This window comes from Corythoichthys intestinalis, chromosome 4 (assembly GCF_030265065.1).
Source record: "Corythoichthys intestinalis isolate RoL2023-P3 chromosome 4, ASM3026506v1, whole genome shotgun sequence".
Lineage (NCBI taxonomy): Eukaryota > Metazoa > Chordata > Actinopteri > Syngnathiformes > Syngnathidae > Corythoichthys > Corythoichthys intestinalis.
The window spans coordinates 39,127,621-39,143,079 of record NC_080398.1 but is presented as its reverse complement, the minus strand read 5'-3'; the positions used below and the strand labels follow the sequence as shown (position 1 = coordinate 39,143,079).

General features: G+C 40.2%; 1 protein-coding gene across 2 annotated transcripts in view; it reads left to right on the top strand.

Annotated features, from left to right (window-relative positions):
• Positions 1-15,459, top strand: part of LOC130914660 (protein Aster-A-like) — a 68,373-nt gene that overhangs the window by 28,295 nt on the left and 24,619 nt on the right. For both annotated transcript variants that reach the window (XR_009062980.1, XM_057834071.1), the window contains exons 8-13: positions 2,194-2,289; positions 2,421-2,501; positions 2,584-2,702; positions 2,781-3,063; positions 14,551-14,704; positions 14,787-14,933. Coding sequence is in view for 1 of the 2 variants with exons in the window: in XM_057834071.1 (XP_057690054.1) it covers positions 2,194-2,289; positions 2,421-2,501; positions 2,584-2,702; positions 2,781-3,063; positions 14,551-14,704; positions 14,787-14,933 (880 nt within the window). In the remaining variant the exon portion in view is untranslated. The remainder of the gene's footprint in view (positions 1-2,193; positions 2,290-2,420; positions 2,502-2,583; positions 2,703-2,780; positions 3,064-14,550; positions 14,705-14,786; positions 14,934-15,459) is intronic.

Below are 15,459 nucleotides of genomic sequence, written 5' to 3'. Positions count from 1 at the left end.
CTGTTAAGTTCATATTGAAGTAGTAGTTATGTTTAGCCTGAGAGGATTTTTGAACAATTTTGGAACTAATGTACGAAAAATTAAAAGCGGGGGGGGGGGGGGGGGGGGGCATCAATAATCGATTAAAATCGAATTGTAGCCTCTGAATCGTATTCGAATTGTTTGGTTCCCCAAAGATTCCGACCTCTAGTGTCCAGTGTATTACCAACAGTAACCTTAAAAAAAACGGTGGTCCCAGATCTTTTCAGATCAGCAGCTTAACCAAGCTGCCTGGCAATTGCTCCGTAGTTCCAGCCTTGTGGAGGTGAACAATTTTGTCTCTGGTGTCTTTGGAGAGCTCTTTGGTCTTAACCATGTTACAAATTTGAGTCTTACTGATTGTATGGGGTGGACAGGTGTCTTTATGCTACCATCGACCTCAAACAAGTGCATCTGATTCAGTACAATACATGGAGTGGAGGTGTCAGGGTCAGAATTCTAGCTGTTCAAATTAGGGCTGTCCCAAACAGCTAAATTTCTCCCGGATAGTCAGCACACTATTTTTACGATTAGTCGACTAATTCAATTGTTTTTTGTTTTTTATTTTCAACTAATTTAGCAATGAAATTTTTGTTGACGCTTATGAGTTCACAAAAACATTTTGGAACACTTAAACTTGATTAAAGTACAAATAAGTACGTTGGTAAACAATAGTAAATCACAAATAAAAACAAGGTCAAATGCTGATAGCATTTACTAGTGCAAAAGAATGGAATGTAAACAGATTCAGAACACTGACTTTGCCTTTCCAACATGATTCAAAACAATTCTTAAAAAAATATCTAGCATTAATATTATAGTATAGCACTATATAAAATAGTATTATAATAATTTTTTATTGCCAATCAGATTTTTCATAAGGGGTGTCATTTTAAAGCTGTTATTAGTGTAGAATCTGAATTCTGAAGTATGTGTGATTAACTCCAGATATCGTTATTTATATGACGAACATGGCATGCTTTTATTTTGAAATGTTCACTGGAAATACGTTCGCTAAACCGCTAATCGTAAGCTTTACACTCTGCAAAAAAGCACTTTTCGTCATTGCGTGTGGTGTCAGTCATAATTTTTTTTTCAGTTTTTTGTTTGCATATCCTGTTAACCAGCGATTTTTCATGTTTGAAGTGTCACCTTTTCACCGCAAGTTTGGGTTTTGGAGAACACTGCCAATGTTTTATAGCAGGTTAAAGTAGGTTGTCTTTTTCCCCATTAGCCTCATTGTAGCAATACTAACATTTACAGATTTTGATATAGAATGTCTGAACTTTAAATTCTACGGCGTGTTGATGACCATTAAACATCTGTGAAAGGAACCGGAGTCTCATATGCCATCAACACGCACGCAGAAATGTGTGCACGCAGGCACGCGACAATAAAACGTAGCCGTGAAAATTACTACCCTCATTTATATTTACCGTGCATAAATGGACTCCTTGGATATCACGACAGGCTTAGCAACTTCAATAAAACATGTCTGTAGTTAGTTAGATGGACTTACGATCTGCCAGCTTGTTGTCTCTTGTCGTCTTCCAAAATTACAACTGGGTGACAGCGCTTTAAGTGTTCATTCAAAGCTCACGTGCAGCTTGGTATGCAAGCATGGCATTGAAGAGACAGGATGCAACAGTGTACCCTCCTTTGTTTCGTTGAAATAAGTCAATGTTTTGACCACTCTGGATCACTTTTTTGGCTTTCTGCCGCTTACATACCGAGCGTCCAACATTCTCAGCTTTCCACGCATATATATACATATATATATATATATATATATATATATATATATATATATATATATATATATATATATATATATATATATTTTTTTTTAAACCCTTCATTAACTGTCAACGTGATGTTGTGCTCGTCAATGCATTTACGTCATCGATTACGTCGACTAATCGGGACAGCTCTAGTTCAAATAAGTATTTGCAGCTGTAATACACAAATTGTTAAAAAAATCATGCATTGTGATTTCTGGATTTTTCCTTTTAGATCATCTCTCACAGTGGACATGCACCTACGATGTAAATTTTAGACTCCTCCTTGATTTCTAAGTGGGAGAACTTGCAGAACTGCGGGGTGTTCAAATACTTATTTTCTTCACTGTATATGGCACCTTTTTTATTTAAAATAGCTTCTTATGTGCCTTTGCAGATTACTATCCTGCTGAAAGACGTAACCTCAATGACCAAGGAGAAGACTGCCAAGCTCATTCCAAACGCCATCCAGATCAGCACCGACAATGAGAAGGTCCGCTATTACATGCACAGAAACTTACTTTGTAATACTTAGTATTTTAAAAAAAAGCGTGCTGAATCGGCTCCATTAAATCCATTAATGTGTCCTTTTCTTCCTTCCTTCCTTTCCATTGAAATTCTCAGCACTTCTTCACTTCTTTCGGGGCACGGGATCGCAGCTTCATGATGATTTTCCGCTTGTGGCAGAACGCGCTGATGGACAAAGTGAGATAACAGCTAACAGATTAATGACTAAAAAATTGTCTTGTTACACGAGTCATTTTTTTTTCTATATACGTGCTTTCAGTCCTTGTCCCCCAAAGAATTGTGGCACATCGTGCACCAGTGTTACGGCACCGAGCTAGGCCTCACAAGCGAAGACGACGACTACGTCTCGCCAACCGCCGAACACATGAACGGCCTGCTGTGGGTGCCTTGAAACACGTTTCCCCTCACTTTTATAATTCAATAGATTAATTTCAACTGTTCCCTCTGTTTCACCAGGCCTGGGGAAGAGTCTGTGTCCGTCAGCGATCTTCTGGACCTCAGTTCGGTGTCACTTCCCTCCTCGGGCAGCTCCCCTCCGCCACTGGTGCCCTGCAGTCAGGCTAGCCCACCCTCAACGACCACCGGTGCGGTAGGCTTGTCCCCGCCATCCACGACCTGCTGCCTGCCCATCGAGGTGCCCTCCTCGTCGGGTCGCCGTCTTAGCTCGGATCCCTCGGAACCCAGCCCGCCCAACTCTCACGGCTCGGCGGCATCTGCCGCGCCCACCAACGTCTCCTCTGTGAGTAATTTTGCATAGCTTTATTCATGGCAGAAAACACTGTTTTCCGCCTCATATGAAAACTCAGTTGATACACTTTAAGCCAGGGGTCCCCAAACTACGGCCCTGGGCCAGGTTCGGCCCGCCTCCACATTTGGTCTGGCCCCCTGAATTTTTTTTTTTTTTTTTTCCAATAGTGTTTATTTCCTGGCTTTTTTTCTGTGAAGAGCCCAGAGAGGGTTATTTGGTTATTATCTATTTAATTAATAGTGTTATTATTATATTATATTCAGGGGTGCACATCATTTTTTTGCCCAGGTTCTCAGAGGAGGACCTGGAGATGTGACTTGGTCCTCATTGAGCTTGAGAGCCGACCCGCCTGATGCGATAAAATTATGACAAGCTTTACTTAGAGCCAATTACCTTTAATTAATTATATAAACAATTAACGCTTGATTAACATCAACTGGCACAACAAAATTGCCATTACTTTGAAGTGAAATGTAAAGTAATAAACATAAAAGCACTAATTCAAAATAAAGGGCATTCATATGCGACTCTCACATTAACTCCAAGCCTTTGTAAAAGTAGGATGTCCTCCTCATAAGAGCTCATTGAATGTGCATGTTTAGCTTTGTGAAATGCGAGCAAAAACACGTTTGTCAGCGCATGGCGCTGTTCTACAATAACTTTATTCCGCCACTTGTCCATAGGGCGAGTGGGGTCCTGTCTGACATCGATAGTTTGATTAATTGCCACATGCTCTATTTTTTTCGTGCTTTTCAAAGTTTGGATGGCTAAAATTCTTTGACCCTACATAAAATGCGCTGCTCTTATTAGCGACATTGGGATTCTCACGGCAAATGTTGCACCACATTTCCGTGCGAGCATCATTTGCTTCTAGCCATGGTACCTCCTGCAGCCACTTTTCAGCAAAAGTCCTTTTTTCCAGTAGCTCCGGTGATGTCTCTGTTGTCTGTCTGTCTTTTGACGGGGGTGGGGGAACACGGAAATAATTACTCAGTGGGGCCCGCCTCTTTGACATTTTGAGAAGTGATTTTCTCGTGTCCGCCGCAAATACAGTGGTCAGTTAGGCCTGTCGCGATAACAAATATTAGTGTGCGATAATTATTCTCATAAATTATTGCGATATGCAATATTATTGTGCCCCCCCAATTTTTTTTCAACCAATTTACAATAACACAGTGAGAATACAGTATACATTCATAGATAAATTCAAAAATATTTTTTAAGAAATCACAACTAAAAACAATAGACCATGCCTCTTAAGTAAAAAAAGACAACAATGTTGATACCGCACAGCACCACAGAATAAATAAAATGTGTTAAAAATTTTAAAAAAAAAAAAAAGAGAAAAAAAAATTGCACTTAATAACTTAAGCATTTAGGCAAATGAAAACTTTTCCCCGTCATAGCTTCTGCAATGGTGTTCCATAGGGATGCAACGATACAGTTAAGTCACGGTTCGGTACGATTTTTGATACGGGGGTCACGATTTTCGATCCGATTCAATACATTTAATGCTCTGTAAAAAAAAAATAACAATTAAGTTTTTTGTTTCGTTTTTTTTTTTTTTTTTTTTTTTTTTTTTTTTTTCTAGCGAGCAAAAATTAAATTGCCATCGTATAAACATGTATTTTAGTGCATAATATTTACTGTATGTGCTTACTTCTTACTGATCTGAAAAATGTTTGTACAAAAGAGCTGAGAACAATCTTTACTGTTTGTAAAGTGAGGCAAGGCACACTGTTGATTGCTACAGCTTTCTTAACAGCTAAGTTTACTACATGAGCAAGACATCCTATTTGTGGTCCGAATCCATCTGTGTCATGTACTGAAATAACAATATTTGCAACATTATCTGTAGTCACTGGTATGGAATGATTTGGCCTTCTTAACTTCCATTCAGTCATGACAGTTTAGAATTCATCGATGTAGTATATTGACTACGTAACCCATAATGACTCTGTGCTCCAATGGCATGGGACGTAGCACATCTAGTGTGCCATTTCATGATATCTAGTGTGTGCGCGCATAAAAAAGTTAACAAGCGCCGCTGAAGTCACGTCTGCTCATTACTACACAACACCAGCATATGACACAGGGCTCTTAATTTCATTCAGCTGTTTATTGTCAAAGCGAGGTTGTTCGTAGCAGCCTCGTCGGTAACAATGTTTTGGCGGACTTCGTTGTAAATATCCGGCGTTGTGCCGAAAAACAGCCACCCGCGTGAAATGTCACTCCTGACGGGAGCGCCTACACGTCAACAACACCGGCGCGCTGTAGATGGTCCACAGTCACTCCGGAGCACTGATGCGGCCGGTATACGTTGAACAACAGGATATAATCGGAACGATTGGCTCCGGCGCTAGTTTTTGCCGGACTTGGAACGAAGATGCATTTTGCGCAGTTGGTAACGAGGAATCCGAACTTTTAACAGCACGTCTGCCGCACGCGCGCACGCACGTGCACGCGAGGTGATAAGTCGCAGCGGAAAAATTACCGCCTTCATTTTTATATATCACGCGATAAATGGAATTATTGCATATTGCGACAGTCTTATGGTCAGCCATTGGTACGCAAAAGCGTATGGAAGCCGTTGAGGGCCAGCGCGTTTGTCTATGTCCGGCGCGCATGCGGACCCATTATGTGCACCCCTGATTATATTATTACCTTGGTCTTTCCAAGGGAAAGAACAAGGTTATGTTGTTGTACAACTTTATTGTACTTTTTATTATTATTTTTTTTCTTTATTATTATTATTCAATAATTGTTGACGTTTTTTTCGGCGCGCCGCGCAGCCCAAACCGTAGCTCCGATCGGTACCGTTCAAGTATCGGCACGACCGGAATTTTCGCGCGACGATGGGAATTTTTCAAACGGCCCCGAAAAATTTTCCGTTCGCCCGTAAACGGCAATTTTCCGAAAAAAAAAAAAAGTTTCAAAATGTATCTAGTCCTACAATTTTTGACCAAATCACGTAATTTGGGTATCAAAAATTCCGGGACGGTGAGGGGCATAAAAGTTGTATACAGAATTTGGCAAAAATTTACGGTTCCCCGGAAATTTGCCAAAAACTTTCCTATTCATTTTGAATGGAAAAAAAATGCGCGCTTCACAGCCCGAACCGTTTGACCGATCGGCACCGTTCAAGTATCGGCACGACCGGAATTTTCGCGTGACACAGGAAACTTTACAAATAGCCCCGAAAATTTTTCCGTTCGTCCGTAAACGGCAATTTTCCGTGAAAAAAAAAAAAGTTTCAAAATGTATCTAGTCCTACAATTTTTGACCAAATCACATAATTTGGGCATCAAAAATTCCGGGACGGTGAGGGGCATAAAAGTTGTATACAGAATTTGGAAAAAAATTACGCTTCCTCGGAAATTTGCCAAAAACTATCCCATTCATTTCGAATGGGAAAAGTTCCCATTCACTAAAATGGGATTTCCAATGGAATTTACATTGCATTGATGCCATTGACGGCCATGCATGTCGAATCTACTGATGCCAATGTACTTGGATTCAATTGACTATATGGATGTCGATGCCATTGACGGCCATGGACGTCCAAAATTTTTCCTATTCATTTTCAATGGGGAAAAAACAAAATTTCCCCAAATCAACAGAAAATGACCAGATATCAATAGGACGTGTCCCCCAAACTTCCCCAATTCCATTGACGCTTATGAAGGGTGCCGCCATTGACTTCCATGGACGTCCAAAAATTTTCCCATTCATTTTCAATGGGGAAAAAACTAAATTTCTCCAAATCAACAGAAAATGACCAGATATCAATAGGACGTATACCCCAAACGTCCCCAACTCCATTGACGCTTATGGGGGGTGCTGCCATTGACGTCCATGGACGTCCAAAATTTTTCCCATTCATTTTCAATGAGAAATTTTTTTTTCCCCCCAAATCAACAGAAAATGACTAGATATCAATAGGATGTGTCCCCCAAATGTCCCTGATTGCATTGCTGCTTATGGAGGGTGATGCGATTGACGTCCAGGGACGTCCAAACTTCCCATTCATTTCCAATGGCATTTCTTCATGTTTGTTCATTCTATTGATGCCAATGTACTTGGATTCCATTGACGCTTATGTAAGTTGATACCATTGACGTCCATGGACGTCCAAAATTTTTCCCATTCATTTTCAATGGGAATTTTTTTTTTTTCCCCAAATCAACAGAAAATGACTAGATATCATTAGGACGTGTCCCCCAAATGTCCCCGATTGCATTGTCGCTTATGGGGGGTGATGCCATTGACGTCCATGGACGTCCAAACTTCCCATTCATTTCCAAAGGCATTTCTTCATGTTTGTTCATTCTATTGATGCCAATGTACTTGGATTCCATTGACGCTTATGTAAGTTGATACCATTTACGTCCATGGACGTCCAAAATTTTTCCCATTCATTTTCAATGGGATTTTTTTTTTTTTTTCCCAAATCAACAGAAAATGACTAGATATCAATAGGACGTGTCCCCCAAACTTCCCCGATTCCATTAACAATTATGGAGGGTGCTGCCATTGACGGACATGGACGTCCAATTCTCCCAATCTTTTCTAATGGCTTTAACTTTGTTTAGTGCCAATGACTGGCATTATGGTCCATTCTATTGATAGACCTGAGTGGGGCTAAGATTTGTATCTCCACAGAGGAAAGACCAAGGTGTGTAATTTCTCCCGAAATTGCAGTTTCTAGTTTACTTTTGTTTTTGATTGTGGCTTTCTGAAAAACAATAATTTTTTTCATTTAGGCACTCCTGCAATCGTCACACTTTTTCTGTTACAAACTAACCCAGCTCCTCATCAGAGAAGGGAAGAGTTATGTGGCCCTCACAGGAAAAAGTTTGGGGACCCCTGCTTTAAAGAGCATACGACAGGAGAAAAAAAGTCTTAAATGGCATTATTATGCGAATTAGAATCATATTTTGAGACGATTCGACTATATACAACAATTTAGCAAAGCGCAGATGACGAGAAATTAGTCATTTAATCTGCCGGTTAGCCACGCCTACCATTATAGGTCTTTAGCGTCCCCAACAGGTGGATGACGTCAGCGGTAGACTGGGCTCATCGGTTTTACTATTCAGCCGATTGAGGGGGAATTATTCAGAACAAGGAAAACGCGACGAAGAGAGCCGCAAAATGTCATTGTTTCAGTCTCTCTACTCCAATATTTTTACACGATATTTTTTTTATCAGAGTATTTTTCCCCAATAGCTATATAAATGGCTTGAGAAAGACCAGTCAGCCCGTCGAGGGGGAACTATTCACAACGAGGAAAACGCGACGAAGAAAGCGGCAAAATGTCATTGTTTCTGTCTCTTTACTTCAATATTTTTACAGGATATTCTATTTATCCAAGTATTTTCCCCAATTGCTAAATAAATGGCATGGTCATGACAAATAACAGTCTTGTGCTAAATGGAATATGAAATAATAAGAATGCATTTATTCAGGACGACATGGCAAAATTACTCCATAATGGTCAAAAATGTCGACTTCACCTTTACTGTCGCACCTCCCGAACGATATTTTATGACACCTAAATCGGACATATGTCATTTCCCTTCCCCGGCTTCGGAGAATGTAAACAAACCAAAAGGCGTGACAGCTAGCCGACATGCTAACCCGAACCGAGTGATGTTTCAAAGTCTTCGAAGCGGGAAATCACACATAACTAGCCTGGATTTATTGACATGACGACTGGGTTGTCGATTGTCTTCGCGTATCGGCAAACCGCCCGGCGGAGAGCAATTTACAGTTCGTTCCCCGGAGGAGGTTGGCTGCAGTTGTTGTGCAGCTAACGTGCTGCTAATGTGCATGAGGACAGCTTTTTACATGCCTATCAATGATCAAACATAAGTAGTCCTTTATTTAAAGAAAGTTTGTAGTGTTTACTTTGTAATCACTGTATTCGTATTTGACATGGTACAAAACAAGATGTTTACTCACTTCCTCGTAAGTCCAATGGTCCCACAGTAAATATCCACGGTGAATGGGAACCTTTTGAAACTCCAAAAAGGCGCATACGCCTCTCCCTCATACAGAATGATTTTTCTGCAGCCGTTTGGCTGGCTTGATGCGAAAAATAAACGAATTAATCCGCAAAATCAGCTGAATCCTTCGTCCTCATACACAACAGTACGCTGTATAGTGAAGAGGACGTCTTCTACCATACACGTCACAGCGCCCTCCTCCTCAATGCAAGACCGAAGCCGGAAGTCACTCATTTTCATGGCGCGGGATTCAAAAAACTAAATAAATATAGCGATCGCTTCCACACACATCCAAGCGGTCCATATCTTTCAGGAGCATAAAATACCGCGTGTATTATGAAATAAACATGCTTTTTCGTGTCACATGCACTTTAAGCTCTTTAGCTGTATGCCACTCCACATATAGGAAACATGAAATAATTTTCTTTATTACTTGTTTCCATTAGAGAAATGAAAAATAAAAAGGAATAGTTACTCGTTTTTTTGGGGTTTTTTTTTTTTTAATGACACCACTTTTTTCTTTTTTTTTTTTTTTTTAATTATTAGTTTCTCTTCAAAATAACAAGTGTAAAATAGGAACTGTATTTTGTGGTGGTTGGTGTAACTGGTCCCTATCTGCTGATTTTGATGCATTTCCAGGTCACTTCCTGTTCATATTGGTTCACCTATTGATATGGAGGCGTTTCGGGGTCATTTTTTGTTCATATTGATTTTTGCTCACCTCATGTTGATTTGGAATCATTTCATCATTTCACTTTTTGTTCATATTGGGTCACTTCCTGTTAATTTGAGGTCATTTCAGGGTGACTTTCTAATGATATCTGGTCATTTTCTATTGGTTTTGCGGCATTAAGGGGAAACCTCCTCTTGACATTGAGTCACTTGCGTTGGAAATCAATAGGATTGAATGGAAGTTTTTGTGCCATTGAAATGAATAGCAAATGGGCTATTGGAAATGAATGGGAAATTTTGCTCATTATAAATTAATGGGTATTTTTTTTGACAAAAACTTAATACAGCTTTTGTGCCCCCTAGCGTCCTGAATTTTTTGATTTGATATGATCAAATGATATGATTTGGATAAACAATCACTTTAAAAAACCTGTGTTTTTGGACAATCAGAAATTTCGAAGGTGTCAAACTAAAGAGCCTGTGCCACGCGAGAATTCTGGTCATTTTGGTGTTTGAACGGCGTCTGTCAGTCAAAACATTTCGGCTGGGCGGTATGCCGAAAAACGTAATTGGGGGGGAAAAAAAATAATAAAAAAATATAGATAGTAGCTTTTGCATTACATGCAAAGCTACAATCAATGAACTACGATCGCTTTCCAAACATCCAGAGACATTATAATCAGTCTTGAGACAAAAAATTGAAAATCTTGCTCCAATGATCGATGCATCATGCGTGCGATTCCTAACCCTAGAAAAGACTGACCAAATTTTATTCTGATCAGTCCATGAATAACAGAGAAATAGTCATATTAGTGAGTATCCTCACCAAGAAAAACAACAACAAAGCGAGTGAGATTTTGAGCCCTCTCTTTGGGTGGTCTAAAAATTGACACAACTTTTAAAATCAAGCTAAAAAAAGGCAATTTCTGGAGAAATTGCGATGGTTGCTTTGCTGTGATGGTTGGTATACAGTGCTGGCCAGAAGTATTGGCACACCTGCAATTCCGTCAGATAATGCTCAATTTCTCCCAGAAAATGATTGCAATTACAAATGCTATGGTAGTAATACCTTCGTATGTTTGGCTTGCAATAAAAAAACACAAAACAGAATGGGGTAAAAAGAAAAAATGAAATCATTATCATTTTACATAAAACTCCAACAATGGGCCGGACAAAAGTAATGGCACCCTCTGCCAAATACTTGGTAGCACAACCTTCAGACAAAATAACTGCGAACAACCACTTGCGGTATCCATCAATGAGTTTCTTACAATGCTCTGCTGGAATTTTAGACCATTCTTCTTTGGCCAACTGCTCTAGGTCTCTGAGATTTGAAGGGTGCCTTCTCCAAACTGCCATTTTCAGATCTCTCCAAAGGTGTTTTATTGGATTCAAGTATCAAGTCTCCAGTGCTTTCTCTCCAACCATTTTCTAGTGCTTTTTGAAGTGTGTTTTGGGTCATTGTCCTGCTGGATGACCCATGACCTCTAGGGGAGACCCAGCTTTCTCACACTAGGCCCTACATTATGCTGCAAAATTTGTTGGTAGTCTTCAGACTTCATAATGCCATGCACAGAGTCAAGCAGTCCAGTGCCAGAGGTAGCAAAGCAACCCCAAAACATCAGGGAACCTCCGCCATGTTTGACTGTGGGGACCATGTTCTTTTCTTTAAAGCAGGGGTGTCCAAACTTTTTGCAAAGGGGGCCAGATTTGGCGTGGTAAAAATGTGGGGGGCCGACCTTGGCTGACGTCCTTTACGTAGAACAATATATCTAAGCAAAATTTAGCTAGTCATTCAGTGTGTCTCATTTGCTTTATTATTTTTTTTAAATAAATAATTTCAACAATCTCCCAACTAGCCTTTGTGGCGTTCTCTTTCGACTCTCAGGCTCTTGCGAAATACTACTGCTGTGAAATTAAACTAACTTCAAGTTGCTTCAATTTCTCACTGCGTATCTTTTAGAGCTGTCCCGACTAGTCGACATAGTCGACGTCATCGATGACGTAAATCCGTCGACGAGCACAACATCCCGTCGACGGTTAATGAAGGGTTAAAAATATATATGCGTGGAAAGTTAGAATGTCGGATGCTGTTTGCAAGCGGGGAAAGCGGCACAAAGCCAAAAAAAGCGCACCAGAGTGTCCAAAACATTGACTTATTTCAAAGAAACAAAGGAGAGTACACTCTTCTGTCCTGTCTCTTCAATGCAAAGCTTGGCTGCACGTCGGCCGTGAATAAACACCTCAAGCGCCTTCACGCGGTTTGTAATTTTTTTTCTTCATTTTTTGTACACCAGAGGGTGCTGTCGCCTTACTAAATAATAATGTTTCATTGACAACGGGCCTATAAGTGCTATTAGTATTGTTCTTAATGCTAATTGAAAGGTATATTTTATGGCATAGAAAATTATATAAGGTTAAAAGGTCATAAATATATACAGTATATACAGTGATTGCACTCAAGGGAGAGATTGTCAATGATAAGGTAATAAATTAAGGTAAAGGCAATTCATATAGGCAATTCATTGATATATAAATAAGGTTTAAAAGGAAAAAGGTGAAAAGTTTTTGTTAATTTCTAATTGTGTTGCTTTATTTGTGTGCACCGTAGCTCTTACAGTGTGTTTACATCAAGGATGGAATAAAAGTTGTAAACCATCAGTTTAAGAGACCATCTTTTCAATCGGGATGCTACACTAGTTAATTCTATTAGCATTTCAACTCATTGTTTATTTGTGATTTATTATTGTTATGTACGTGTTTATTTGTACTTTAATAAATAATTTGAGTGTTCCAATATGTTTTTGTGAATTGATAAGCGTCAACAAAAATTTCATTGCTAAATTAGTAAAAAAAAAAAAAAATATATATATATATATATATAAATTTTTTTATTATTATTAGATTAGTCGACTAATCGTAAAAATAGTCGGCTGACTAATCGGGAGAAAATTAGTCGTTTGGGACAGCCCTAGTATCTTTCCTTTAATCTTGTCGTACATGTCAGCGTGTCTTGTTTGGTAATATGGCCTCACATTGAAATCTTTAAAAACAGCAACTGTCTCTTTGCAAATGAGGCAAGACACAGTTGTTGCGTATTTTAGTGATGAAATAGTCCAATTTCCACCTATCCTTGAAGCGTCGGCCGTCACAACTTTCTTTTTTTTGTTGATTGTCGCCATTTTAGAAAATGGAAGTAATGGGTCACACGGAGTAATGTTGCTTAGCCCTTAAATACCTGCAACATGAAGCAATTATCAGAGAATCCCAAAATTTGAAAAATAAGGTCCTAATGAAACCTTTTTTTCAAATTTGTAAAACGAAATGTCAAAATGAATATGTGTAATAAGTGCTCTAATATCTATAACCCATGCTAAATCATGTTTTTTTCTCATGGAACCTGCAGATGCATGTGTTGACTTGCAACCATCAATTTTTTTTTCAAAAAGAAATGTCAAAATTCTAAATTAATCTCAAAATCATGATATTTTAGGTGTATCAAATGTGATACATTTGGCAGTAAAGGGTTAAAGTTCTGCTGCCTTTTAGTGGGTAAAGTGGGCCAGACGTTATTGATTTTATGACAGAGGCTGGGGGCCGGATGAAATTTGACCACGGGCCGCATTTGGCCCCAGGGCCGGACTTTGGACATGTCTGCTTTAAAGGCTTCGTTTTTTTTCCCCATAAACTCTTTGTTGATGCCTTTTCCCCAAAAGCTCTACTTTTGTCTCATCTGACCAGAGAACATTCTTCCAAAATGTTTTTGGCTTTCTCAGGTAAGTTTTGGCAAACTCCAGCCTGGCTTTTTTATGTCTCTGGGTCTTCCTGGGTACCCTACCATGGAGTCCCTTTTCATTCATATGCCGACGGAAAATATGGGTTGACACTGTTGTACCCTCAGACTGCGGGACAGCTTGAACTTGTTTGGATGTTAGTTGAGGTTCTTTATCCACCATCCGCACAATCTTTCGTTGAAATCCCTCGTCAATTTTTCCTTTCCGTCCACATCTTGGGAGGTTAGCCACAGTGCTATGGGTTTTACACTTATTGATGACACTGCGCACGGTAGACACAGGAACATTCAGGTCTTTGGAGATGGACTTGTAGCCTGGAGATTGCCCATGCTTCTTCACAATTTTGCTTCTCAAATTCTCAGACAGTTCTATGGTCTTCTTTCTTTTCTCCATGCGCAATGTGTCACCCACAAGGACACTTCAATGTATTTTAACTGCAAGTGTGATTTCGTTATTGCCACCACCTGTTATGTGCAACAGGTAAGTAACAGGTGCTGTTAATTACACAAATTAGAGAAGCATCACATGATTTTTCAAAGAGTGCCAAGTCTTTTATTCGGCCCATTTTTGGTGTTGTGTGTAAAATGATATTGATTTTTTTTTTTTTTCAATTCTCTTTTGAGTTTTTTCATTGCAAGCAAAATAAATGAAGATATTACTACCAAAGCATTTGTAATTGCAATTATTTTCTGGGAGAAATTGAGCATTATCTGACAGAATAGCAATACTTTTGGCCAGCAGTGTATATGTGTTTATTTTGAATGACCTTATGCATGCTAGAACTAAGAAATGTGTAAGCCATTGTTTTTGTTTCTTTTTTTATGTATGTATGTAAAAGTAAACAGCAAGACCAAAATAATCTGTTCAGAAATTTGCCTGCAAGCATCCACTGTGCTTTTGTATACATGTGAACTCACTCACCCTCATCGCAGTGTGGTGTCCCAACTACAACTCACATCCTCTTAAAAGTCATATGACGGTGGCCTGATTCCCTTTCCCATCAGAACCCAGAGGAGGGCGGGGACAGTCTGTCCGAGTCGGCCAATCACTTGGCGCCCCTGCCTAACACCAGCCTGGGAAATCTCTCCTCATTGGACATCACCAACGACGAGGACCTGCCGACCGACCCGAGCAACTCGTCCGACACACAGGAGGAGAGTGAGTGTTGCGTCATCATTCTTTATCACAACAATCAGAACTGTCCAAAAAAATATAAACATTATATCCTCACAATCTTCAGGTGAGGTGGAGTCGTTCTGCGCCGACCTGAACGGGCGGCTGCACGTCAACGCTGCCGTGAGAATGAGCGTGGACAAGCTACACGACCTGCTCTTCTCTGCTGACACACACTTTATTCAGCACCTCTTCTCGCAGCGGCACTTTACTGGTACAAACACACAAATAAATCCAGGGCAAAACATCAACAGTTGCTGAATACATTTGCTGAATATGATTCTTTTGGCCTTTAGTTCCAGATTTTGTTCTCAGAAAGAGGGCAACAATTTATTATGTTATGAGACTTACCTCAAGTATTTTGAGAAGCCACAGTAATAGAGCGGTAGGTGGGTCTTACTTTTCTATATGGAAGGGCTCCCGGTGCGGGGCCTCCTCTTCGTGTGGGCTGTTGAGTGCGGGGGTTGGAGGGTGGAGGGATTCTCCTGCTCCCGCCTCCTCTCTCTTTTCTACCTGGGCATAAACCTTGGGCCTCGCCGTGGTGTCGCCCACTCCGGGTGGGGATCCTTTCCTGCTCTGTGCTTAGTGAGCCGTGGGGGTCCCTCGGTGTGCCGTGTCGGTTTGAGGATTGTGGCGGTGGCTGGGGTTCCGGCTAGGCAGGCTGTGGTGGGAATGAGCGTGGATGGTTGTGATGCATCGCTTCATCCATTCCATGAGGGCTGGTTAATGGAGCAGATGCT